Source organism: Rhipicephalus sanguineus, chromosome 11, assembly GCF_013339695.2.
Source record: "Rhipicephalus sanguineus isolate Rsan-2018 chromosome 11, BIME_Rsan_1.4, whole genome shotgun sequence".
In the NCBI taxonomy this organism is placed as follows: domain Eukaryota; kingdom Metazoa; phylum Arthropoda; class Arachnida; order Ixodida; family Ixodidae; genus Rhipicephalus; species Rhipicephalus sanguineus.
In genome coordinates this window covers 58,513,448-58,541,262 of record NC_051186.1, presented here as the reverse complement: position 1 = coordinate 58,541,262, position 27,815 = coordinate 58,513,448, and the positions used below count along the sequence as shown (strand labels likewise).

Genomic DNA, 27,815 nt, shown 5'->3' with positions numbered 1-27,815 from the left:
ACAGCTCCGCTCTTAAAAAATACCGAAAAAATAAACTCCGGAATTTGCTTGTATGCTATTTCACAAACATTGCAAACAACAGAGGCTCCCACCAGAACAACTACGGCACCGCCGCCACTATGTAAGCGCAGATGCATCATAATCATCATCACCATCATCATCATCATCAGCAGCAGCAGCCTGACTACGCCTACTACAGGGCAAAGGCATCTCCCATGATCCGTCAATCATCCCGGTACTGTGCTTGCTGCGGTCACGTTATACCCGCAAACTTCTTAATCTCATTTGCCCCCGGAACTTGTGTCCCCCTCGCGCGTTTGCCTTCTCTTGGAATCCAGTCTGCTACTCTTAATGACCAGCGCATCTGAATGCATCTATCCCAAAGCATTGCCGGATTTGTGTTTAGGAAAAAGTGCAGACGATTTTGTGCAGTCGCACTCTAGTTTCTTTAGAAAAATGTTGCAGTGGCTTAGCTCGGCTATGCCAGAATAACGTATGCAAAGGTTCAGCTGATTATTCTTAGCTTTCCTGGTTGTCTAGGATTAGCTTGATTATCATGCTTACTGCTGCTCCAATGACACACACACGGTATACGTATTATGTGGCACATGTATATTTATTTTGCAAGGCAACTACTTCGGGATCCGATGAGTTAAGCTTATCTGCTCTTCTGCGCCGTTGAGCAGCATTTGCGGTCTCCTTCTCCATAGCTATACCACACTGGCAAACGCCAGTCAGAGGCGCTATGAAGCGGCTCCAGTGCAGTGTCAGACAGCGACTGCACAGCGAAGGCGAATAGCTGCACGCGCGTCGGCGCCAATACGTCTGCCACGGCTACGACGTCACTCCTCTGGAAAGCGCAGACCGGCGGCGGCGGAGTGCGCGGAAGGTGCCGGCTCCGGTGCGTGACATCACTGATCCTCGCGCATGCGCAGCACGGCTCTTGAGGAGGCACGCGAAACTGGCTCGGCAAGGCCAGTGTAGCTAACGCTACAAAAGTTTGTTCTGACATCAGGCGCTGCGAACACCTCGTGTTAATGGTTGGTACAAGACATCAGACTGCGACCTGGGGAACTATTCTGGAGCGGTTCACCCATTGTGCACTACGGCCTGACGTCATCATCGAAGCCGTTGTCGCCAGCTGTTGCGGAAATTGCTCACATTTGCTGACTCTTGCTGCGGCGTGCTTAATAAATTTCTTGCGTGCTCTGGTTTCAGCCAGTCAGCGCGGCGGAAGCGTTTAGAAAAAAATACGGTTGATCCCTCCGTCATAAGAATCGGCATAACACGAAAGTCAAGCGTGTGTTTACAATAGTAATTCAATGTTCATTGTACATTGATAAGTGAGAGCTTGCAGAATGTTTGTTGGTGTTTGGCAGCTATAGCACCGTTTCATCCGGGCCCATCTATGCTGATCATAGTTGCACATCTCCATCCCGACGATTAATGTCAATGTTCATGATTGTAAACATGTGTGGTAGCTGAAGTAGTTAACATAAACCCGGACAGAGCGTACTGTGAATCCCGCGCTAAGATGGTATTAACAAGCACATAATCACTCGTACTCAATATGTGCTTATGGAAAGCATCGTCATTTGAGTAGATAAAGGGCAAGGTGTGCGCTCTCCAGCAATTAGGTAACCTATACACTTCTACTCATGCATGCACTACCACACAGCGCTTCAGGAACGCGCGAAGGCAACGCGGGAGTGCTTTGTTCCGATTGCAACAAAGCACTCACTCAAACTGAATCGAAACGAAATGGAGTGGAAATCGGGGAGCCAGCCTCCGCTGTGCTCAGACTACCGAAGAGCGTCCTGTCGACGGTCGTTAGTGTCCTGATGCAGTACTTCACAATACCTTTCCAAGACGGTGACACCCCCCCCCCCCCCACGTGAGCCAAGGTCCCTGTGAAAGTGAGAAGGTGTGAAAGAGATAAAGCGCGTTTGTAAACGTCATGCATGAGCGTCATACAAAGCGCCCGGCTCCTATCGTCGTCGACCGAGAGGTCGTGGGCTCGACTCCCAGGTCATCTAAATAACGAAACCTTTCTTCAGGTTTTTCTTTGTCATCTGTTCATGTGAATTTTACCGACGTCACACCCGTCACGGAAATGATGTCAGTTCAGTCTTGGTGTCAGTTCACCTGCGTGTGCCCCACTCCAGCTGAAAGCAGCCATTCACTCGCCAAACTTCCGCGACATTAGGTGGTAGTTGGTATTTCTGTGTTCCGACAGTACGGCCCGGGCTGATAAATACATTGCATTTAACGCGGAGCTGGTCAGACGAAGATCGCGAGCCTGCCGCTTCTTCCAGATCGTTATCATCATCACTTGTCGATGTTGACTGCGACGATGGCGATGACGATGATGTTGGTGACGAAGACATGGCAGCACGTGTGCTCCTAGCGGACAAATGTCAGCTGGACGTGACGTCACTTTCTTTTTTGCGGCCGCGGGATGAGCTGGGGTGCGGCCTCGACGTGGTCACGAGGTAGCGCTGCCAGCACTACAAAGCGGTGGGCTTTCCATCCGTTTTAACGCGATAGCGTTAGCACGGCCGCCTGGATCGGGGCGCGCAGCGGTGTAGCAACACCGCCGCGCGTCCCGATCCAGGTGGACGTGGCGTTAGAAAGCTCCTTTCGCAGAAATTCCGCCGTCGGTGTCGGCGTCGCTTGTGAGCGAAAAATCGTCCGTGACCGAAAAATCGAGAAAGATGCAAATAAAATAAACAATAAAAATCTTTCGACCCATTGAGGATCGAACCCAGGCCGTTTGTGTGGCAAGCAGGTGTTCTACCACAAAGCCATGATGTTACTTTTTTTTTTTTTTGATCATGGTATTTAATAGAATGCGTATGAAAATAGTACACAGTATCACAACAGTAGAGTTACACTACTACAGACACTTAGCGACAATGAAAGTACAAGCACTTCCACAAAACTGGAAGACTAACTTATAGTCCTTCATTCCAGGGAGAGTTCTTCATCAGGTGTTGCACAGAAAAGGTGGCGAGGCTAAGCACCTCGCCAATATTGTGTACCAGTCCGGTCTGAAATCAAGTTCGTCGTAAACTTCTTTTAAATTAATAACCATTCGGGTGAAATGTATACGTGACGAGGTGATCGGCTCTGCGTTACGGTCCTGCATTCGCGTCTTCCACAAACTGTGCATACCAATAACAAGGAACATATCGTACGGCACTTCATCAAGAGGTGTTGGCATCAAATAACGAATAGTGTACGAATTAATTTCAAATTCTTTCTGCAGAGTTCGCTGAAGGACATCCCAGAAAAGAATCGCATCTTTGCAGCTCACGAAGCAATGCTCTATTGTTTCAGGTACATCACAGAGACGGCAGTTGACCGAGGATACAAAAATGCCTTTTCTTTGTAACCATGTTTTTACGGGGAGTGTTTCAGAATGGAGTTTATAGAAGAATGTTTTTGAATTGGGAGATATATACATTTTTTGCACTCGTTTCAACACATCATGGCCTGGAAGATCAAAATATGATGATCGGTACAGCGGAGGTGGGAAGAGCATAGATATTAAGTCCTTATATAGTGTTTTGCGTGATACAGTATACAAATATTCTGTTGAAAATCGGGCTTTAAGAAATCGAACAGCAGAGTAAACTTCCTCCATAAATCCCCACAGGCATGGGCGTGCGGAGAAGTTTGAGGAAACAACCAAGTCAGGGAAACAATTAACAAAGTTAACTTGCAAGAACGAACGAATGATGGGATGGGAATCAGAGAACATCTACCACTTTAGAGAACGGAAACTGTACCTTTGACTGTAGTACGGAAATAAGGGTAGCGGCGGCGTACTGAACTGCAATAGAGCGAGGCGAGATGGCGCTGCAAGTACTATCATCATCATTAGACAAACGCGTTTTTGCGGTTGCTTCGCCCTGGTCGCGCTACTGCGCTCTTTGCTCCCTGTGGTATTTTGTTCTTTGTCGTTGCTAAATCGCTGCTCGCGTGTGTAATATTTATCGCCAGGTGACCAAACTGGCCTCGACTGGCAAAAACAACGTCAATCAAGTAAGGTTTGCATCGTTTATTGTGAGTGCCCAAGCTGGTACAAGCAATGTATACAATCAGGTCCAAGCAAAACAAGTCACTCATACACGTCGAAAGCTTTCAACCCGTACGTGTGTAATCAGTCTGAAAGCTGACAAATATGTGCATATAACTGAACACCGAGATCGCCGAAAGAACGTTGCTCTCGTTGTGTAGCAGCGTCCGAGTTTTAACAGCGTAGCTTTAGGACAAGGGTCTTATCCTTCCGTTAGTCATGCGGCGCTTGCCAGGTTGTGTTGATCTTTGAGTGCATGGTGTGGAGTCGGAAACGAAATTTGCGCTACGCCGACAGATAGTTGGCGCAGTGAGAGCAATGTAGTTTTGATTAATCTTTTACGTAAACAATCGCGGATGCGTACAGTTCTGCATCTTTCTCGCTCTGCAATGTCACCTTGAATGCGTTACAAATAAGGAATATCGCGTTGTTTCTACAGGGCAGGCACGAATTTCTCGGCCGTGAAGCCATACCATAGGTATTACGTATTCAGGTAGTAGGTGAAAGAAAATATTTCAGGCTCTTTTTGCTCCTCGATATAGTTCAGTTACACAGTTTCTACAGCTAGAATTTCTTGGCGCTAGTAGTAATCGGACTGCTGAGTATGCAGCGTAGATGAATGCTAAAGAAACAGAGATATAAGGCGAGTGCTTAGATTCCAGAAGCACAGTTCTAAGAAAATAAGCTTTAGGCATGCATCGTACATCTTTGTTGGTGTTCGCACACAACACTAAACAACTGCTCAGCCGTAAGCACAATCTCTGTATCACATAGACATGTCGATAGAACTTGAGCACTCTATTGCAAGCAAACACTCACGAAATCAAACTGTGGGGCATGATGTGAACCTGTGCCAATGCTGGATAAATAAAGGTCATATATATATTGCATACTTGTTATTGTGTTATTTACTTTTTCAATATATTTGGGCTTGGGAGCTCAAGTATGTATTCTCCCTGCTACTTTTAGAAGCTCCGGCTTGAAATACTGCCGCATGCGCTCCTTTCTTTCTATGTTTTATGTTATTGGCCAATTGCACGTGTAGTTACTGCGTTGCGCAAACCGTGCCAGAATGCCTGGGAACATTCCAGATTATTTTAGGATCTTCTGTTAGGCTGGAGTGTGCAATTGCAAACAGCTCAGTTTATTGTCTAACTAACGCAGCCACCAGTGATAATGCTCGAGTCGAATGTTCGATGCCGCAGGTATAAATGCCGACGCGCCTTGCCACAGATCAGTTTATCGACGGCCGACGCCTGTTCGCCGCTATCAGTGTGCAGTGTGTATTGCTGTAGTTCGACTTTTCGTTTCCTGGCCACAAGTTCGGCCGAATAAAAAGTTTCATCTTGGACACACCGACCGCTGCTTTCGTCGACGTCACGACCCCGTGACAATACGTAAAATCTTGTAGTGTGGCTGTGGATAACTCCAAGTTTATGTATGTCTAAAATTACCTCTTTGATTTCCTAGGTTTTTTTCATAATAATAATAATATCTGGGGTTTAACGTCCCAAAACCACGATATGATTATGAGAGACGCCGTAGTGGAGGACTCCGGAAATTTCGACCATCTGGTGTTCTTTAACGTGCACCTAAATCTAAGTACACGGGCCTCAACCATTTCGCCTCCATCGAAATGGGACCGCCGCGGCCGGGATCGAACCCGCGACCTTCGGGTCAGCAGCCGAGCACCGTAGCCGCTATACCACCGCGGCGGACTTCCTAGGTTTTTTTTTTTTTGTGACAGTAGTTCACAGACTTTCACTTCATAGTGGTAGGTGCTACAACTGTGACATGTTAATTTAATCAAACAGCAGAAGTAGGTGTGTTCAAACAAATTTGGGACGTTCCTCTGCTATGTAAAAAAGAAAGCACTACCATACTCACTGAACACAATCTCACTCATCACGACAACGTAAACGTGCTTGGTGAAGCTGTGCTGGAAGAAGTGCTCGTCACAGTTATAATTTGTTTATTAGCTGTAAATAATTAGAAGGAGCCCATTGAACATATGTGCAAAGGCTAATGTAATTGAGCACAGCCTTGTAAAGCTTTGTCGTATCTTTTTGTAAACTTCTATGATCTAAACACAGTTAATTAAGGCAAAACAGTTTTGAGCATAGTTTGTAAATTGTCTCATAATGCACAACTAAATGTTCCATTTATGTTGCGCGGTGGCTGCATTTTCGATGGAGGCGAAAATGTTTGAGGCCAGTGTACTTAGATCCCAGGTGGTCGAAATTTCCTGAGCCCTCCACTACGGCGTCCCTCATAATCATATCGTCATTTTGGGTCGTTAAACCCCAGATATTATTAGATGTTGGAAAGACTGTTAATTCCCCTCACTGCCGTGATGTTCGTTTTGTAATGTGATTTATAATTTAAAGAAAACTGACCCTACGTTTCGAGACCTATTTGGTCTCTTAGTTTTTTTTAAATTAAGAAGACTAATGATTAAATGTGGCTGGAGAGTCTTTTTATTCTTATAATCTTGCCCAGCCAGACAGACTTCTATATATTTACCCTTAAATTTAAAATTTCTGATGACTCACATGCAAACCATGATATGATTATGAGTCATACAGTAGTGGGCAACTCTAGATTGATTCTAACTGACTGGAGATAAACAAACGCAGTTGTAGCCTTGAAGAAGACAAGACTGCTCGTCGAAACATTTGCTCCAGCGACACCTCTTGTTCACAAATTTTTCGTCTCTTCAAACTTCTGTCTTTCCCTGAACTTCAGACGCATATCTAAGCATACGAGTGTCTTTGCATTTCGCCCCCAATGAAATGTGACCACTGTGGCTGGGTATAAAACCTGTGTCGTTGAGCTCAGCAGTGCCAGGTAACGTAACTAATGCACGGAGCTAGTGCTCAATTTCAACGCTATTGCGGTGTAGATTGCATGACACAGTAGACAGCTAATACTTGTGGTCGATTGTAGGCACACCTCCATGAGATGCCTGGTAAACCATTCACATATACAGCATTGCAAGCGTGAGGTTCAAGATGACCTGTTGTAGCAGACGTTCACATGTTTCGCCGCACTTGCAGAGTGGACATTCGGGGGTAGTCACCCTGTCGTTGCCTGGAAATCCTGGAAAAACAAGTAATGACATCACCAGATATTCATAAGCATAATCAATGAAATATTAAATTTTGCAAAAGTAAGCATATAAACATAGTGAACAAAAACAGCGGTTTGTTATACATATATGTAAACGTACCTTATAATGCATGTTGTATCACTCGGGCTAGCTTCTTTACAAGGCGTGTCATGTAACAGGTGCCTTGCTCATTGCACACAGCTGTTTCCTTGTCAGGCCAGGAGGCTACAGCAGAAAAAAAAATATTTCTGATTATAGTGACGGTTTTTTATCACACTAAAGTGAAAGTACACTCATAATTATGTGAAGCTTTTGTTACACTAAATGTGTAGTAAAGATAACCTAAACTGACAGCAGGAGAAATGAGACCTCTAAACCTGGCTTCTCAAATGCGATCCGGCAAACTATAACTCATATGTTTTTTGCACCGATATACGGGCTAGTTACGAAGATACATGCGAGGCGTTGGTGATGCCATTGCCTCCCTTTATTTATTGCAGTGGCCTGGTTAATGTTAACCGAACGATAAACTCAGCAACCCGCTCCCACGTGAAGCCACGCCGCAAGGAACGCACGTTTTCTCAACGACAGAGTATGACGTTGAAAAATTGAATATTGCAGTGCGTCGCATCCGTGTGACACCCACACAAAGCCATTGGTTTAAAAAAACTGAAGCAATGGGTTTTTACTCACCGGTCCGTATATTCTCGGGCTTGAAACGAGTGTCATCCGGTGAAAGCTTCAACGGTCCCTTCGTTCCCCTGAAGTCAGCTGAATGCACTTCGCGAAAGGATTTTAACGAGTCAAAACGAACAGAACAAAAGCGAGTGTGTCGGCCGGCAGTGGCTCGAAACATTTACAGCGAAACGAAACAGCGCGAGACCCATCCCAATGCACCGCGAACCGTTACCTGCTGCGGTTGCGCCGCCGTATATTTTGAAATGAAGATAATGATGCCGATAGGCTGCTGACAACTACGAGTCTGTTGGAGCAAAAACTATTACAAAAGATTGATGACGTGGTACCTGGCAAGGCAAGGCCACTTCGTATAAACAGCAATTTGTTTATTGAAGTGTAACAGTAAGCAAACAACTAGACTTCCTTATTTCAAGAATATTTTAATTTGAAGTTTGGGTCCGACGAGGGCGCCCCTACATAAAAAGTCAAATAGCGCGAATGGCGGCCACCACAACGTCGCCATGTTATCCTAACGCAGAGGTTAGTAGATCCACTCCCGGTGTTTGAAGCTGGAACTCGCCGCGGTCGATTTTTTCGCCCTCTGCGGCGATCGCTGGAACTTGCGACTTTCCGGGGCCTGATGGGAATTGTCACGGAAAAAGAAGAAGCGTGAAACTGTTTGCCATAGATACAAATGTATTAAACCCAAACCACCGTCACTAACTTGTCTGAAAATGTTGTCACGACGCATGGGTTCAAAAGTCGAAGACCATATGAACGTTGCAAATATACGATGGAAGCGTTGCACGTAAGACCTAGCACAATGAATAAGCTGCAGCACATAGTAAAGCTTTGTTGCTAAAAAAGTATTACAAGCTTCGGCTCTCCCAAAAATGGAAAGGCGATATGGAACAAATGCCTGGGCCTGCCGTTCAATCAAAGGGACTCTTTCTCCGATTTTGCTGGATATCTTCAAAACAAGCTATGACATGGAGACGCTCCCACGGTCTTTCTGTAAAAGTCATACGGTCTTGATACCAAAAAGCTCTGATAAAGAAAAACTGCGTAGTGTTGAGGGTTACAGACCAATATCGTTATCAAATGCTGATTACAAGATCTTTGCGAAAGTCCTATCAAATCGGTTGCAATTTGCGATGTCGCTTCTTATTGGTCCTCATCAGACATGTGGAATTAGAGGTCGCTCCATACAAAATAATATACACGTCATGCGTACAGTTCTTCAGTACTGCTACAGTTGTCAAAAACAGCTGGCAATGTTGCAGGTAGACCTCGCAAAAGCTTTTGATCGTGTGAGCCATTCATTTCTTTTTTCTCTCCTTGAACATGTCAATATTGGTTCCATAGTACTTAACGGAGTCAGACTTTGTTATAACGATTCTTCGACTCGTCTAATTGTTAATGGTCACCTTTCAAAATCAGTTGCTATTGGCTCGTCTGTAAAGCAAGGATGCCCAATGTCACCACTTTTGTTTGCCCTTTATCTTGAACCACTGTGTTTGAGCATAGTACAATCGAGTCGTATCCGAGGATTCAGTATATTAGGCAATGAAGTTAAAATATTAGCTTATGCAGATGATGTAGCGATCATTTGCACCGATAAACCAAGTGTTGAAAATGCGATATCTGAAATTGAGAAATTTGGCATTGTTTCTGGAGCTCGTTTAAACTCCTCAAAAAGTTTAGGATTATGGTTTGGCTCATGGGGCAGTACGCCGAACCAGTTTGCAGGGGTTAACTGGACTCGCATTCCACCAAAGTACCTTGGTGTACCACTAGATGCGTATAGATTCAGTGCACGCTATTGGAAAGAACGTGCCATGATGTTACTTGCAACTGCTTCGGAAAAAAAAACACTACATAAATGCCATGTAGTGGAAGGAGTCTCGACGCATTTTGTTCGGCAGGTGTCACGACGAAAATGAGCCCATTCGGCGATTTGTAGGCACATTGGCGAGGCCATGAAACTACGTTTTTTGCGCAACACCATGCTTCAAAAAAAGCCGGGATAGTGCAGCCATCGCCGCTAAAAACACACACGAACTTTCAAACAGCTCCAAAAATGGACAACTATGTCCATCTAGCGGTAAACATATCAAGGCAACGTCTCCTTTCTAGAGGAGGCGTTTATCAAGCAAGGAGGAGGAGGAGGAATAAACTTTATTGACAATAAATGGGAGTGGGAATGGGGGAGCCAGGCTGGACGGGGGGCTAGATTGAGAGCAAACGTTAGATAATGTGCTGCCATCTGTGAGGCATTGTGACAAACATGTCTAGACTACAGCAGAGCCTATATGGTTCCGCCGTTCTAGCACAGAAGTGCTTTATATCGAAAACCTGTACCATTACTATAGATACATCGCACACGCGTGTGTGTGTGTGTGTGTGTGTGTGTGTGTGTGTGTGTGTGTGTGTGTGTGTGTGTGTGTGTGTGTGTGTGTGTGTGTGTGTGTCTGTGTGCGTGTGCGTGTGCGTGTGTGTGTAACACGCATTAATAAGTATGCACTTAGTGGTTTAAGTGCGCACTAGGGGCCGGATTTCGCTATCGCGTCCAACTCTTAAAGGTGAAGCCCAAGGGTCCCCCAATTTTTGAATCACGTTTGATACCCGGATATATTAATCAATATTACAGATACTTATTCGTCCCTCCGCTGCATTTTGAGTCGCGAATCGTTACTAGCGGGTCGATAGCTACTCGCGGATGCAAAACGATCCATTTGCGTAAATTTGATGTCAGTGCTCCTTTAAAGGGGTCATGAACCACACCTTGGGCTTCGTGTGAAAACACATGCTAAGGCTAGCAGACACTCATATGACCAGCTCAGCTAAATCTTAGCGTCGTGCTCGGCGAAGATAGTTTAAAAGAGGAATGCGAAGTTGCCATTTTCTCAGGCGTCATCTTTTCATACAGAAGTCTGTGCTCACTCTCTTCGGGGCTGCCGGCGCCTGCTGTTTGACGTTGAACAGCAGATACCACGCTGTTGGCCAGTAGCCGACATAAATCAAAAGCGACGTTTGGATCAGATGCGCTTCTTGCCACGGGGTGCCGCATCCTACCGGCGCCGCGCTCCATAGTCTGCTTACATTGCACATTTGTGTCACACTCTCGCACAAGATTCACAACGGAAGAGAGCTAGGGATCGCGTTTCACCTCGCACGCTGGCGTAACATCTTTCCCCGTGTCATTCCTACCTGAGCAGCTTTCAGCGCACTCGTCGGGACGAGAGAAAGCGCTGCAAGTGTGCGACAAATCCCTGGAATACCGATGGTACTTGACGGACTCGAGAGATCTTTGAGACAATCGATGCAGTGTGATTCAGGACCCATTGAAGTCTTTCGAGAATATTTTTGTCGACGATTCAGGGTGACAACATGAAAGTTACACAAAGTTCCACATAAGCGCCCGGAAATCTGCACGCTAGCTGTTCAGGACCCTACGACAATAACAGAATCAACAGTTCCACATAAGCACTTGCAATCGTGAACGCTAGCTGTATGTTAGCCAACAAAACCGCCGCTGTTTCTCCAAGTATCCGGACGATTTCTCTTTAAATGTCCGACTTAGTTTGGCAACGTTACAAAATGAGAGGTCCGAAAAAGAAATCATCACTTCGAGTGCGTAGGTACTTTAATCCAACTTTTTTGTGTCTTAATGATTAAGTAGGCAAAGTATGAATTACTAGTTGTTCAAGTCGTTACCGTGAAGTTTTTTCATCACGTTACCCACAAGGCAACAAAGAAATCGCTTTGCACTCCCTTGACTCCATCGTGTGATGCGTTTTGTTCACAATCAGAATCAGAATTTTATTGATACAAATACAGGAATATCACGTGTTTAGCACACGTAAGGAGGTCCCGAAGTCGCGGACTATATCGGGACCTCCTGTTAAAGGCAGATTATGGTAATACATAATGTTTAAAGCAGCAGTAGCACAACAATGAATAAAAGTAAACACAATTGCAGTAGAACAGGACAAAATATATAGAATGAAACTACAAAAAGTTTCAGCCGCAGTGTTGCGTTCGAAATGAAGTTAAAAACTCACCCTTGATGCTTGTTTCATCAGCAGTTCCGCAGGCTTCACTGCCGGGTCCCCTTTTATTACAGTTTTAAGTTAACGATCTCCCCCTACATGCTTCATTTAAGACATGCTTTTTTGCAGATGATAGCGTTTTATATCATACAATTGCATCAGGCCCGTAGCCAGGAATTTTTTTTGTTTGGGGGGGGGGGGCACTTGCTGAAAACCTTGACTTTTTGAGAAAAACACCTATTTTTATAATTATTTTTCGTAAAAACACCTACTTCACCAAAATTTCGGGGGGGGGGGTAGCTAGGCCTCCCCCCCCCTAGCTACGGGCCTGAATCATATTCCCAACTAACCATGATGTCCTCAGGTATTCCTTCGTTCATGACTTCTGTAACTGGTCCATTGTGTGGTAAATGAATATCAACTTTCCCAAGACCGTCGCCGTGTCGTTTGCACGATGCTCATTCCCTTCTTTGCCTGTGCCTTCAAAAATGCTACTTTAGAGGCAGTGTTTGAGTTCAAATATTTAGGTATCCTGCTAAAGCACGATCGGTCAGGATCAAAACACACTCATGTCACCTGCAACGAGACCCTTAAATGGACGCTAAAGTGAAACAGCGAATCGATTTTGATTGGTGAATTTTACTCTGAAAACTCGTATGTCGGTAATTTTACCGTCATACCTGTAATACTAGAGGAGAAAATCAAGGTCAAAGTCTCGCTTTTAAACGTCGCGCCGAAATCTCTGCGCGTGACATCACGTATTTTGAAGCGCATTTTTCGCATTTTGGCAGCATTGGCCCAACGAAATTTCCTGAAACTTGGTACGTTAAGTCTCTCGCCCCTATCAGAGGACAGTGTACTCCATTTTACTGATTAGGAACGACGTAGGCCCTAGCAGACGCCGTCAAAACCTATGACGTCACGGCGAATGGCGCGGGATCTTCAAGGTGGCGTCGCCACCCGCATTTTCCATTCCCGCCTTTTCTCGCTTACCAAACGTGTTCTCGCGGTAAGCGCGGTGATTTTGGTTTCACAATACCACATAACTATCTGGTATTGTAAAAGGCTAATTTACTAATACGAGAAAAATCGGTTTGCCCTTTAGTGTTCCTTTAAAAGATTAGCTTACTTGCATCGTTAGCTGTGTCTTGCTTCTCAAGAAACTGGACATCAAACATATAGAACCCTCGTTCGTCCCTTGCTCCAACATGGTTGCTTTGTGTGAAATGCATATAGACGCTGTAATATTTAGAAAAAAGGGAACTGTAATCGGTGGAAAAGAAAAAGCAGTGCGTTTTATTTGTATGAGATCTGACAGGGATTTTTCGTCGAGTAATTTTCTTCGCCATTTCAATACTCTTGCAACACGTCGCCGTATTGTATGCCTAAAATTTCTTTGCATCTTCAAGGAACACTGAAGTGAAACAATGAATCGGGTATAGAATGATAAATTGTACTCTGAGAACTACAATGTCGTTAATTTCACCATAATACGTGTATTATCAGCGGAGAAAATCGAGGACAAAGTTTGGTTTTTAAATTTCGCGACGAAATCTCCGCGCGTGACGTCACAGATTTTAAATGGTATTTTTCGAATCGTGGCCACATTGGCTTAACGAAAATTTACTGAAGCTCGATATGTTATCTCTATGATCCCCTCGGAGGACAACGTACTTCATTTTTACAGATTGGGAACTACGCGGGACCTAGTAAATGCCGTCAAAATCTATGACGTCAGGGCGTTTGGCGCGGGAATTTCAAGGTGGCGTCGCTAACCGCATTTTCTTTTTGCGCGTTGTCTCGCTTACCATGGGTCTTCTCGCGGCAAGCGTGGCGATTTTGTAATTTTGAATGAGTAATTTATATAAGAAAAAATAGTTTGTCTCTTTGTGCCCTTTTAATCAACTCTTCCTCAGGCCACACACTGCAATGTGTGTGTGTGTGTGTGTGTGTGTGTGTGTGTGTGTGTGTGTGTGTGTGTGTGTGTGTGTGTGTGTGTGTGTGTGTGTGTGTGTGTGTGTGTGTGTGTGTGTGTGTGTGTGTGTGTGTGTGTGTGTGTGTGTGTGTGTGTGTGTGTGTGTGTGTGTGTGTGAATAATTTATCGGCATAAACAGATATGATGTTGCACTTCAGTGTTCCATAGTATATGCTCAGCTTTTCGTCTCGGGCGCCGGGATAGGTTAACAAAAGATAAAGAAGAGGCGGCCGGCTGTGCAGGTGAACGTGACCTTGGAGTGCAAATCACCGATGCGTGCAGCCGCGTATTCTTTACATATATATAGACTGTACCACGTGTTTCACCTGCGCCACCTTGCGGAACAGAATCTCGGAATATTTCGAGGTTGGGGGACACGCGGCATTCTTAGACGCCGGTACTGTAGCGTGCCGCGCGTAATGAGTAACAGTTCGACGTAATAATAATAATAATAATAATAATGATAATAATAATAATAATAATAATAATAATAATAATAATAATAATAATAATAATAATAATAATAATAATAATAATAATAATAAATGCCGGAGTTTTACGCTCCAAAACCACGATGTGATTATCAGACGCACCGTATAGTGGCGGGCTCCGGATTGATTTTCCTACTGTTGCTCTAAATAAAAACAGTCGAGAACCCCAAAAATAGTAATCGTGGTGCCTCGGAAAGCGTCAAATATATTTTTATGACCGCTACCTTAAGAACCACTTCCCGATTTCGATATCGAGGGGGTGGTTTCTCAGTGACGTGTCAACGCAGTCTGACGTAAGTCTACTACACGTGAGAACAGCAACTCGTGACGTCCTTGTAGCGGCACCTATCGTATGCTGTCAGTTGCACGTGGTGCACGTAAAGAACGAGGCGTGAATTTGTCGTCCAGCGACTCCGACAGCGATTTTGCCGCGTGAGAAGATACAATCGAAGGACACAAACGACTGAGAAGGATAGAAGAAGATGGCTTTCGGCTTCGGGTCGTCTTTGGCTAATGCGTCAAGGACCGTGTCAATTTTTCTAGCAGCAGTTGCTGTTGCGGTCCGTCGTCGTCGCCCGCGTTGTGCTTGCTGTCAGCGTCAATTCATCCAATGGTATACATATAGACCATATCAAGAATTGGGTGGCCAAATGAGAATGAGGCGTCCAACTTTTCTTCCGGAAAAGGTTCTTGCACTGCAGTAAAACGTAAACGCCTTGAAAGAGGTGAACACTAAAGTTTTATAAAAAAAAATGTAACAAAAAGTGACAGAACGACAACGAAAAGCTGAATATTCCTACATCCTTCTCTGCCTCACATTCCGTTCATCTCGTCTAATGGTTATGGCGCTCGACTGCTGACCCCGAAGGTCGCGGGATCGAATCCCGGCCGCGGCGGCTGCATTTTCGATGGAGGCGAGAATGTCTGAGGCCCGTGTACTTAGATTTAGGTGCACGTTAAAGAACCCCAGGTGGTCGAAATTTCCGCAGTCCTCCACTACGGCGTCTCTCATAATCATATGGTGGTTTTGGGACGTTAAACCCCAACAATTATTATTATGATCCGTTCATCTCGCCCAACCTGATAGAAACACTTTCCATATCGAGAGAGAACCGAAACAGTCGGAACAGACGATTAGGACAGGGAAAGCATAGAGGGCGTTAGTTTTTGTCTTTTGACCGGTGTACTAATTGTGATCTAAATAGAAATGAACTCAAGTGGACGAAAATCTCCCTTTTGGTCGGTGGGATTTGAACCCACAACCTTCGTATTACGCGTCCGATGCACTGCCAATTCTGCTACGATAGAAGGCGTTTCCCCGTCCACTTCATTGGGTATATCTGTGCATGTAATCCCTGGGAGTGTTAGCCAGCGCCGCTCATAGCCCAGGCAGCGTGTGTGGAACACTCATCTTGCAGGGGGGCGTCAGGTGGCACGCGATCTTCGCCCGAGGCGGCGTAATTTGAAGGTTCTCGGTTCGGATCCCACCGACGAGAAGGTTGAGTTTTCGTCCACCTCAATTCATTTCTATTTACGTCGCAATTAGTACACTAGAGTTAAAGTCAACAATTAACGTCGTCCATGTTTTCCCTGGCTTCATTGTCTGTTCGATTCATTTGGTTGTGCCCAAGGAGGTTGTGCCTAATAGATAAACGAAGGCCTCGGAAAAAAATTCCCCTTCTTTCGTTTTCCACGGAGACGCCACTCTCGAACCGCCGGCGCGCACGCTATGAGCGGAAGTGAATTCGTGGATTTTAATACTGCAACGGTTATTGCCCGGGGTACCCCTCCCGCATTCGAATACCACGCGGTTCAGTGGTCGCGCGGGTAAAGCGCGCCTTTGCTACGCCCCACTGCGCGCGTATGAAGGCACACGCCTCGCTGCAGACTCCCCGACCGAGTGGCCCCCGTCGACGAGGCAGTTGGTTGCGTGGCCTGACCTTCTTGCGGTCAAGATGCGTAAGCAGCATGTAAAGGAAAACTGGACAGCGACTGTAATAGGCCCCCTACCTGCGGGGGTGCAGGATCACTGAACGCCGGGGTGCAGGTTTGATTTCCGGCAGCGAACCAGTATTATATTTAAAAGGGTACTTAAAAAACTCGAAGGGCGCTTGAGCTTCGCCTTCAAGAGTAGAACGCGATTGCGTAATCGGGCTCCGTGCGCATCGCCTTCAACCGTGCCGCAAGGAAAGGAACGTTTGTGCGCGTAACATTGGCCGTTTCAAACTATCCTAGGATGCCTACTGCAAGTACAGTTGCGAAGTCATGGAGGAAGGAAAAAGAAAGGAGGGAGCATTACGTCACGCAGCCAGCCTTGGCAAGCCAACTCGTTTTGAAGCCAGCAGTGTCGGCCCGACACGTGACCTTTTGCGTCAAGATCACGCAATAAATGAGGTTTGCCGAGACTTCGGGTATGGTCCCCGGTAGCTTTTAATCGAAGCGCGCTTGTTCGGCGCAGACCATAGAGTTTCCTAAAATGACCTAGAGGGAACTCTGGCGCTGCGATCGTTCAGCCACCATGGGAATGATGGGTAGTACACGGATTTGCCTAGTCTTCGTGCTTGCGGGCTTCGAACGCACTTGTGGCTTTGTTTATTGCTATGTTTTGGTTTTTTTTCGGATAAAAGAGTGGATCGTTGTGAACTTCGTGACCAGATTTGAATCGGTGAGCCTAAAGAAGTTAAAGTGGTGAAGTGAAACTGCAGATTTTTGCTGAACTTTGTTTTGCGACAAAGCGGATGCAGGCGACGCGGAGCCAAACGGAGCCGAAAGAACGAAGTTTAGACAAATCCGTGTACTACCCATGATTCCCATGCTGGCTGAAGCGCGATGCATTGCAGCTCCCATAGACACTAGCGCCAGAGTTCCCTCTAGTAAGTATTGTAGGAAACTCTATGGCGCAGACCAGCCGGCTCACGGAGGAGGTTCGAAAACGGTGCTCCACCGGTAGTACTAAAACCTACCGCGCGCTCTGACGTTTTGATCACGTGTTGGGCCGACACGGTGGGCTTCGATCGCGTGACGTGATGCTCACTCCTTTCTTTTTCCTTCCTCCGTGTGCGAAGTGCCCACTGCGCCATAATTCTTCCTTCTGCGAATTGGCGAAGTACCCACTAACGCGTCCCGTAAGGCAACACGCGCACCTAGGCAGCTGCCCACTTTGTAATGAGTGGGCAGCTTTAAACCGCCCACTCGTTGCGCGATTCACACGTTTTGACGTCTTGGTGCCATCCTACAATTCTGCCACGCAAAATTACACGCGTTAAGGAGACTCCTCCCACTACATGTTATTCTTGTACCGTCTTTTTTTTTTTTGTTGTTGTTGTTGTTGTTTCTGTTCTCCGTGGTAGAACACCTGCTTGGCGCGCAGATGGCCTGGTTTCAATTCTCACTCGGCTCAAAGCTCATCTTTTTATTTATGTATTGGCATCTGTCCCGAATTTTCGCTCACGGAAAGCGCCGATTTGTCGCTCAGGAGAATGAACTTTACTGATGCGAAATGGAAGTGTGAATCAAACAACGACGCCGACACCGGAATTTCTGCGAAACGAGCTCTTTTATCGCGTTATCGCGTTAATACTATATATTAGGTATAATATAACCGCTAGTTACCTACGGAGCAGAAACCTAGAGGCTCACATAGAGGGTTCAAGTTAAGTTCGGGATGACGCAGTGAGCGATGGACGGTGCAATGGTAGGTTTAACCTTAAGGGAAAAGAAGAGAGCAGAATGGGTCAGGGAAGAAACGGGTCTTAAGGACGTCTTAGTTAAAATCAACCAGAAGAAATAGGCATGGGCAAGGCACATAGGGCGTAGGCAAGACAACCGCTGATCAATAAGAGAAAAAGACTGGATTCCAAAAGAAGGCAAGCAAGCGAGGGGAAGACAAAGTTAGGTAAGTTAGGTGGACAGATGAGGTTAAGAAGTTTGCGGGTATAACGTGGCGGCGGCAATCACAGGACAGGGTTGATTGGCAGAACATGGGAGAGGCCTTTGCCGTGCAGTGGGCGCAGTCAGGCTGATTATGATTAAAGGGATACGGACACCAATTTTCGAAGCTGCCTTTACTCCGTATACAGAGACGGCTCCGAGCAAGTGTAAAACTCAGCAAATTCTGATATCTTATTTTGACATTAAGGTCAGTTTTCACATGGCGCACCTACTGACATCGACACTAGCGTGACGTCAGGGTACAGTGTCAATTCTGGTGACTTCACGCACCTGTACGGCTGGTTGTGATGACGTAGGTCAGGTACTAAAATATGCAAAATGACCGCTTATGCGTCATCGACGGAGCCACAGAGTGGAGCAGCCGTTGAAACGTCGCGATATCTTGCGGGACCACGTGACGAGAATCTCACACCGTGTCGTGACGTCAGGGTACAGGAGGAACCGGAACTAGCGTTTAGAGACGTACATGTCGCAATTAATATTCTGGGAGCACTCACGCGAAGTGAAGAGAGGGAAGTGAAGTGGAGAGGGGGAGGTGAGTGTGGGAGGGGAGAGGTGGAGTCGAGAGGAAGTGTGTGGAGAGGGTTTGCGCATACGTAGTAAGGGTGGTCACGCCACACACCACCGCTTTGAAATCCGCCATAAGATGCTTCGCATCTAAAAAAGACATGAAACCGAAACTTTTCGTGGCATTACCCCTTTAAGGCGAAAGCCTTAGATAGCTCATGAAACGCGAAAAGGGGCCGTCGGCGTCGACACCCACTTGACACGCCAGCTTATCTCATTAGCCTAATTCTGCTGTCCATCGCCCCCCTCCCCCCCCCCCTTGTCAAAGGGTCAGTTTCCGTCTTTAATAAGACATTTGATACTTTGGCATTAATATAACCATGGCAAATTTTAATAAAGGAGAGCGGCGCAACACGGTATAGAGACGTAGCCGAGGGAACATGTAGTACAAGCGCACACTACCAACTGGTTTATTTTCAAAAACATTTTCGATCCTTTATTATTTATTTCGATCCTTTAGGGGGTGCTCTGCTGGTGTTGTATACATGATTCCGTTGAGCTGCAGTTACGTATACATCGTCCAAACTGGCCGATGTATTAATGTTCGCTTGCAGGAGCACGCACTGTCCGTAAAGAATGGAACCGATTCGCGCCTGCCGATTCATTGTAAGTCTTGCGCATGTGTACCCATGTTTTCTTCCACTAAGGTCTAAAGCGAAGTCGCGATTCAGTTGCAAGGAAACTGGCTGAGGTTACTTTGTCAAATTGTTCGGCAGTAGGTGCGTAAGCGTACCTTCGACCTTCTTGCACTGCGATGAATTTGTTTTAGGCGCGTAGCGCTTTAGGGGCCCCGCTTTTCGTCCGTCCATACATCTCATGTGCCGTGATCAAGCTCAGAATCAAGGTGTCTATACAGGCCTACAATTCAGGTTAAATTGAACGAACAAGCTCTAAAAATAATATAATCAACGCAACTAACCGAGAAGTAATCGCGATAATTAACTTAAAATCGTTGAAAACGCTTCGGAAACATGCGGCTGATTGCTCCTCCCACCGGCGCTTCTCCGGCGCCCAATGAGCGCGCCGTGCGGCAGCCGCACCTGCGCCGGGACCTTTATAAGCTTCTCCGCGCTCCTCTACATTCCACTTTCCAGAAGGATCCCGCTGAGCAAGAGCGCATGGAGCGTCAGCGAGTGCTGGCTCGCGAAGGACAGTGTCGACGCAAGGCAAATTACAAGATGAAGGCTCAGCGAACAGCCGCCGCACGACAACAGCCAGTGCCGATTCCCGTGCGGAACCACTACACAGTCATAGTATAACAGCATTTAATCATCGTTACACATTACGGCACAGCACATAACGTTAAATCCTCACGATACCATAGTACCCACATTGCAACAACAACAATGATAGCACCAATAACAATAACAACAGCGCAACGGGAATCGCTGGGTGCCCGTGCTACCCGCTTCCTCGGGCTTCACAGTAGTGGAAGTGTGTTTCTTTGTGTTTTTTGTTTGTTTTTTTTGCAGGATTGCGTTTCATTGTGCCTTCTGCGCATGCGCGTACTATCATGTATCTTGAGTGTTCTTTCGAAAATAAACCAGTTGGTAGTGTGCGCTTGCACATGTTTCCTCGTCTACGTCTTCGTCGCCGGTTGCGTCCTTTATTTAACTATGCTCCAACTAGCCCAGCAATAAGTTTTGCCAAACATGACAGCTTCCTCGGAATGAATTGCTTTTAAGGGTGTTGTAGGAGTGTGGTTCGTTGGACTTGTTGGTCACACATTCGTAATCGGGGGAAAAAAACAGCGCCAAAGGGGACGAAGCACAAGCGAAGGAACACACGGGCCAGCACTTGTCTTGTGCGTTGCTTCGCTTGTGCTTCTCCCTCCTTTGGTGCTGTTCTTTCCCAATTACAGTAAAACCTCGGTGATACGATCACGGCTCGTACGAATTTCGGGGTGATACGAATTTTTCTGTGGTCCCGGCCAAGGCCCATTAGCCTGCAATGTATTGGAGTACGGTTGTTGCGAACCGATTTGCACCCCACAACGTTTGATACGAACGTACGCTAGCACACATGTACAAACAGGTGCGGCCCGCGCTGTCGCGGAAGACGCGGCAGTCGCGCGCGGGCGCGGGCATGCGCGCTGCGCGACCATCATCGTTGCGTCGTTGCCTCCGAGATAGTGCGCGCGAATATTGGAAGCCTTTAGTCGCCTTCGCGTTTAAGTTACAGATGACGTTGTCGTCGCGCTTTTCTTTTTTTTTTCGACGCGTTGACGCGTGCTCCTGTGCTCGAGGCAGCAGCGTCTTTGTACTATGTTAACACGTGCTTGCTACGTCGATGCAAGCCATGTCCCCGCAATCAGACGTTCTATGAAACAAGACTGAAACTTGGGCTGCGGGTCCGCCATGAAGTCCCATTAAAGGTGGACGAAGACCCCAAGAGACGAAGCGGACGGTCTTGGCGAAGGAGCTTGGTCTCTATCTATCGTATGCACAGCGCTTCTTAAGTCACTTTCGTCGCGGTGCTTTGGTGTCATGCAGAAAAGCGTAGCAAGATTAGGAAGGGGCTACTAGCGGTCTCAGGGCACAACACATCTGGTTCATTAATTACACACGCGCGCATGCACCTTATATACGAGTACAAGTATGATCGTTGTCGTTTACAAACTTTACTGGCAATCATTCAGAGCTTTTCATGACGTCGCTGCGGCCCTGAAAAACACTGAATCAAAACGTATGCCAACTTTCTTTTGTCGCATACTAATTTTATATGTTTTCTGGTGATACGAATTTCGAATGATACGAATATTTTTGGTAAGCCCGCGAGATTCGTATCACCGAGGTTTCACTGTATAAGTGCGTGACCGACTACCTCAACGATCCACTCTTCTACAACTCCCGTAAAGGCAAGTCATTCTGGGCAAGCTGGCGCGTAAATTGTTCTCTCCTTTGGCGCTGATTTTTCCTCTTACAAAGGGTGCTGTCCTTGAAACTGTATCTCCGGCATTCGTGATGTGAAGTATAACGAATGAATGGATCGGCAGTGTTGACGTGTTAATGTCGGCTGTCTGTATACGCGGAAGCCGAAGCGGCCGGAATAATTTCAACGATATTCTGGATGGAACTCGGAAGATGTCGTTTCGGAATGTCGACATTGTAAGAAGCGGCGGTCCGAAAAAGAATTCCGTACGACGCGACACCATTAGCGTCTGACTGAAAAACGGTACGTGGAAGGCGCGAACGACACTTTACGGGGGCGGATGTCATTTTTCAAGCGATTCGAAATGAAACTCGGACCGCTCGACGTGTGTGGCTTTTCGGAAAGCAATAAATCTTGCCCCGACTTTCGGACGTCTACTTATTTCCATGTTTACGCGTTTTCCTTGCAGCTTAACGGTTGCGAATGAATAAAGAAAAGCCCGTAAACATATCTCGAAACGGAGACACGGAATCGTACCATAAAAACAAGCTGGGCGTCACGGTAATTCAAAGAAGGGGACATTTACGCATTCTATACCGAAAATTCGCTGATCCTACACCCTTAGAGAAATAATGCTTGATGTTTTATATGCATTCAAATATCAACAGATATTCTATTGAGGGTAAGCGTAGTCGTGCGCACGTGCGAGAGGGAGGGGCATCTGTGAGGGTGAAGAGGAGGGGAAAGGGTAAAGCATAGCATACCCATGTGTAGTATACTATAGCAAGAGGTGGGAAAGGGGCGTGAGGGTGAGGCGCGGAAAGGAGGAGACGAAGGCCACCAGCGCCGCTGTTTCCTCAGTCTTTGCACCGCTAGTGTGTAGATGTCCTGATTATTTGAGGTTTTAAGTGCGGAGCACTTTAGAGGCCGGGGCTGTTGTACGATGTCATCTGTTATCTCACGTGGTCGCTTAGCGTCATGCCGGCAAAACCATGCGTAGCATAGCTATGTATAACATAACCATGTATAGTATAGTATAGTATAGTATAGTATAGTATAGTATAGTATAGTATAGTATAGTATAGTATAGTATAGTACAGTACAGTATAGTATAGTATGGTATAGTATAGTATAGTATAGTATAGTATAGCATGGGAGCGGGAAATGGAAGTGAAGGTGAGGAGGAGGGAAAGGAGGAAGGGAGAGGGTAAAGCATAGCAAAGCCATGTATGGCGTCACGTAGACAAAAGCACATATAGCATAGCCACGTTTAGCGTGGTCATGTATAATATATTATAAGAAGGGGGTGCGAAAGGAAAAGTGAAGGCGAGGAGGAGAGAAAGGAGGATGGGAGAGGGCGCCACGGAATCACAAATAAAGGCTTTCTCTCCCGCCATGGACGCCGAACAGGCTGCATGTTTGTAACGCCAGCGTCGCCGAAGGGCAGGCACATCACTGCACCGCACTCCCTACAGCTTTCACGCTGAATGTAACTGCATACATTTTCTCTACTCCGGGACATTGGTGGCTACCCCTATGGGACTGATACCCGCCGCGGTGATGTTGTGGTCACGGTGCTCGACTGCTGACCCGAAGGTCGCGGGATCGAATCCCGGTCGCGGCGGCCGCATTTCTATGAAGGCAAAGATGCTAGAGGCCCGTGTGGTTAGATTTAGGCGCACGTTAGAGAACCCCACGTGGTCGAAATTTCTGGAGCACTCCACTATGGCGCCTCTCCTAAACTTTCGTGGTTTTGTGACGTATAAACCCCAACAAGTAGTGTCAATGGGACAGATAGAGGAATTAGTTGCTCTTTAGTGATGTATATATCGTAGCTTACCTTGGCTATCCGCTGTTATAACAATATCACCTTCAATCAACTTTAGGCCTGTGATTTGCAGTACTCAACGGAATGTTCTGAACTTTTTATATATGTAACTTCTTAATTCAGTGTTGGCGGTAACGCGTTACAAGTAACGGCGTTACCGGTAACGCGTTACTTTTTTCGGTAACTTAGTAACGTACTCGTTACAATTTAGAAACTGTAACGGGTAACGTACTTACGTTAACATTTTTCGGTAACGTGTGGTGTCACGTTACTCGTTACTTTTTCATCCTGGGGGTGCAGTCTTCTCAGAGCTCGCCCCGACAAATTCTTTTGTTGCAGCGTCGGACTGCTGTCGGCCTGCCAGGCATTGACCAAGAAAGCGCGGGCGGAATCGCTTTTCTTTTTTTGTGGAAATTGTTGGGACCAATTTCTTAAGACGCGCCGACTCCTTGTGTGGAGGTTTTGGCCATCGCCACACAAAGCTTGATGAAAGCCGCATAATTCGCCATGAGAAACTGTACGGACATGCTTCTCGTGGAAGTGGATGTAGCAGGTGGATTGCTGGCACCTGCGCCTTTACGTGCCCAAATGACAGGCCGGCCGAAGAGAAAGCGCAGGGGCTGGTTTACTCCATACCACGTGCTGGTCGTGAAATTTTGTACGAACAAAGAACTCCCCCGAAAGGCTGCGACAACATAAAAATGATGCCCGCAAGTTGGCGTGACAAAGGAGTACACTCGCTGAGCATAGCATGGTAAACGACCACCGCATCGAATTCGACAACTCCCACGTCGTCGACTTATACCCTTGTCACACGGGTAAGCTTAACCGCTGTTATCCCCAACTGCAGTTAACGGACGTAACCACAGTTACCGTAAACCAGACAGAGGCGCTGTCACACGTTTGCAGCGCTTCCAAGCGTTCTTTAGTTCATACATGGCTGCGTTCGTGCAACACCGCTATTAGACCGCCTTGTACAGGGCTTCACGCTCGATTAAGGACGCGTCAGCAGCGTGTTTTGATGCGCGTCTATCAAATAGCGTGAAGCTCTGTTCAATGAACGAACGCTGCTGTGTATCAATCTCGTGAAATGCACACGATATTTTTGCAGCACGGACGAACTGGTACCTCAAAGCCGGTAATTTATCTTCCCAAATGCGTATAAACGCCTCCATCGTCGCAACGGTCCAGTTGACACGCTTTTGGCTTGATATTTCGCTGGGAGCCGAGCTGCTCGCGTCCGACATGGAGGCAGCCATGTTGTCAGTTTACGGCGCTAACAGGGGTTGCCTACCTCCGTTTACGAAAACGGCCGTTGGCGGATTAACTGCGGTTAGGGTTGTCGTGTGACAAGGTACAACAGCCGTTAGACTTAACGGCCGTCGTACTTAACTGTGGTTAGACTACCCGTGTGACAAGGGTATTAAGCGGCTTTCTGTGGAATTCTGGCCGATCCAGGCGACAGCCGGTAACGTCAACCGGTCTACAGGTGCGCTGCCGATCAAGAGTCTGCCTTAATGTGGAGAATTGGTGTGACCCCCGGCTGGAAGAAGACCCTGAAAAAGAGTGCGAGCGGGACGCGAAACGTAGAACTTTTTCTTATAACGCAAAAAAAAATCTTTTTTTTTTTACTCACTACCTTAATACCGGTTACGGCTAACCACGGTTACAGGTAGCTACACGGCAGACATTACCGCAGTTAGTGTACTAATCGTGGTTATTGCAAACGGGTGATTCCACGAGAGATCGACACGGAACCGAAAACAAACATTTTAAGTTTAATTGAGTATTTTATATTTTATGCATGTCCCATGCCAGTAGCCCGAAAAGGAACTTAATTTCCTTATTAAGTGCATAATTTACGAGGGAAAAATGTCAAACACATTCAATCCGGAGGGACCAATTTCATTACCTGTCGTTCTCGAAAGTTCACGACGTTGTAAACAGAAATATTATCGTTACAAAGAAGATATTTTGTGTATGAAATGTATGCGCAACAAAGAGTAAAGTAACATTGTTTGAAACTTGTAGAGCTAAGGAAACTGTTTTTGAAAAATGTCTAAATATGCGACGTTTTATAGTAGCTACAAAGTTGATAAGGCCTATCAACTTTGTTTTAAAAAATAAATTTTGCTTTTTCTATCTGCAGCTGCAGCGAAGTTTCTGGTTATTGAACTCCTGAGCGAGTGAGGCTGATCTTGAACACCCTCACATAAACGCTCGCAATTTTTGCGGTAAATATACAGGTTAAAGTGAACAAAAAATGTTTATGCACATATATTTTTTTACGTAACTAGCCCGTTTAAGCATTTCTTTATTACTACAAAATTCGCGCATTTATTTTGCTAGCAGAAGCACACCATCAGAATTATTGTAAATTTCTTGAGATTTCATTGATGCTTTCTTTGCGAATAGCGTTGATGATTGACTCTCATATTCTGTATAATGTCACATTGACAAAAACGGCTTCACCATGTGTCAGAGGCAGAAGCCATCACACGTAACTCTAAAGGCAACTTTAAGCCCCTATACCATGGCTGAGGTCCGATACATTTGTGCAAGTAATACTCATTAGATCAGAATTTGGGGTATATTCGTTGTTTGGGTTAGAAGTTTTATGTGAAACAAACTCCAGATTTAAATTATTGCTATTGTGGGTTCGTGCAGCAAAGACACATCGATTATAATTTATGATTGCGGAGTAACGGCAGAGGTAACGTCCGTTACTTTTTTTCGGTAACGGTAACGGTAACGCGTTACATTTTTTTGTAGGTAACGTAGGGCGGTAACGCGTTCCTTTTTTTATGGTGTAACGGGTAACGTATTTAGTTACTTTTTTTCAGTAACGCCTACAACACGGTTCTTATATGTTGTAACCTGCATTGCATCGAGTTTTCTTGATTGTTTCAAGCAATACAGAAGTTCAGGGTAATTGACGGAGGCTCGAAGAGACAAAAAGTCCCTGTACACTGAGGATTGTCACTGGAGCCAAGGTTACGATAAGTGGACTTGTCTTCTGCTGCCCTCACAAGGACAAGACCAGCTGTCGAAACGTTGGCTCCAGCGACAACCCCTGTACAAAGATATTTCATTGCTTGCTTGTTTCTTTAATGTTTTGCATTTGTTTGTAGTAATTTTACGTGTTACGTATTCCCTTCTTAAGGGACAAGAGGAGAGCAAATTGGGTCAGGAAACAAATGAGTGTCAATATTAATTGCTGGGGTTTAACCTTCCAAAAACCACGATATGATTATGAGGGACGCCGTAGTGGAGGGCTCCGGAAAATTTCGACCGAAAGTTCTTCAACGGGCACCTAAATCTAAGCACACAGCCCTCAAGCATTTTCGCCTCCATCGAAAATGCCGCCGCTGCGGGCGGGATTCGATCCCGCGACCTGTGGGGTCAGCAGTCGAGTACCATCACGACTACACCACCGTGTCGGGTTACCCAAAAGGGTGTTATGGACACCTTAGTCGAAATCAAGAAGAAATGGGCATGTGTAGGGCATGGGTAGGGCATGGGCAGCAAGAAGGCAGGATAACCGCAGGCCATTAAGAGTAACAGACTGGATTCCAAGCACGGGCGTCGCCAGGAATTTCTCGGTGGTGCTGTACAATCCCGTGTTGCATCGCGGTGGGGAAGAGGGGTGGGGACGCTGGTGTGGCTTGGGTGGGGTGCAAGTGGTGGTCTGGCTTGAAGGGGGGCAAGAGCCCTTTTGCACCCCTCTGCCGAGGCCCATGATTCCAAGAGAGGGCAAGCGAGCGAGGGGGGAAGCAGAATGTTGTAGAGCTGGGCATATGAGATTATGATTGCGACGATAACGTGGCCGGGCAGCCAACACAAAGACCGTTTTGATTGGCGAAACATGGGTTGAAAACTTGGGCGAGCTAATGATTTCAAAAAGGTCTTAAACTGCGCGATGAGGACGGGACGAAAACACATACGCACAACACAAAGAGAAATGAACGAATCTGAGAGAGCGTGTACTGCGTATAACTGGCACGGGACCGGTCTCCTCAATTATTGGATGCGCATTCGAAACTGCCTTGTGCGAAGCAGCAAATGATGCATGATGAAAGAGAGGTTCTTGCCCTGCAGTGAGCGTAGTCAGGCTGATGATGATGATTATTATTATTATTATTATTATTATTATTATTATTATTATTATTATTATTATTATTATTATTATTATTATTATTATTATTATTATTA

At 46.2% G+C, this 27,815-nt stretch overlaps 1 protein-coding gene across 1 annotated transcript; it reads right to left on the bottom strand.

Annotated features, from left to right (window-relative positions):
• Positions 1-3,007: 3,007 nt before the first annotated feature.
• LOC119375068 (uncharacterized) lies at positions 3,008-12,300 on the bottom strand (the record flags this gene model as incomplete). The annotated part of the gene is made up of 3 exons (XM_049411145.1): positions 12,271-12,300; positions 8,507-8,793; positions 3,008-3,743 (listed from the first exon to the last, which is right to left on the bottom strand). Coding segments are annotated over exons 1-3 (1,053 nt in total), but the record flags the coding sequence as incomplete, so codon positions are not given.
• Positions 12,301-27,815: the final 15,515 nt, after the last annotated feature.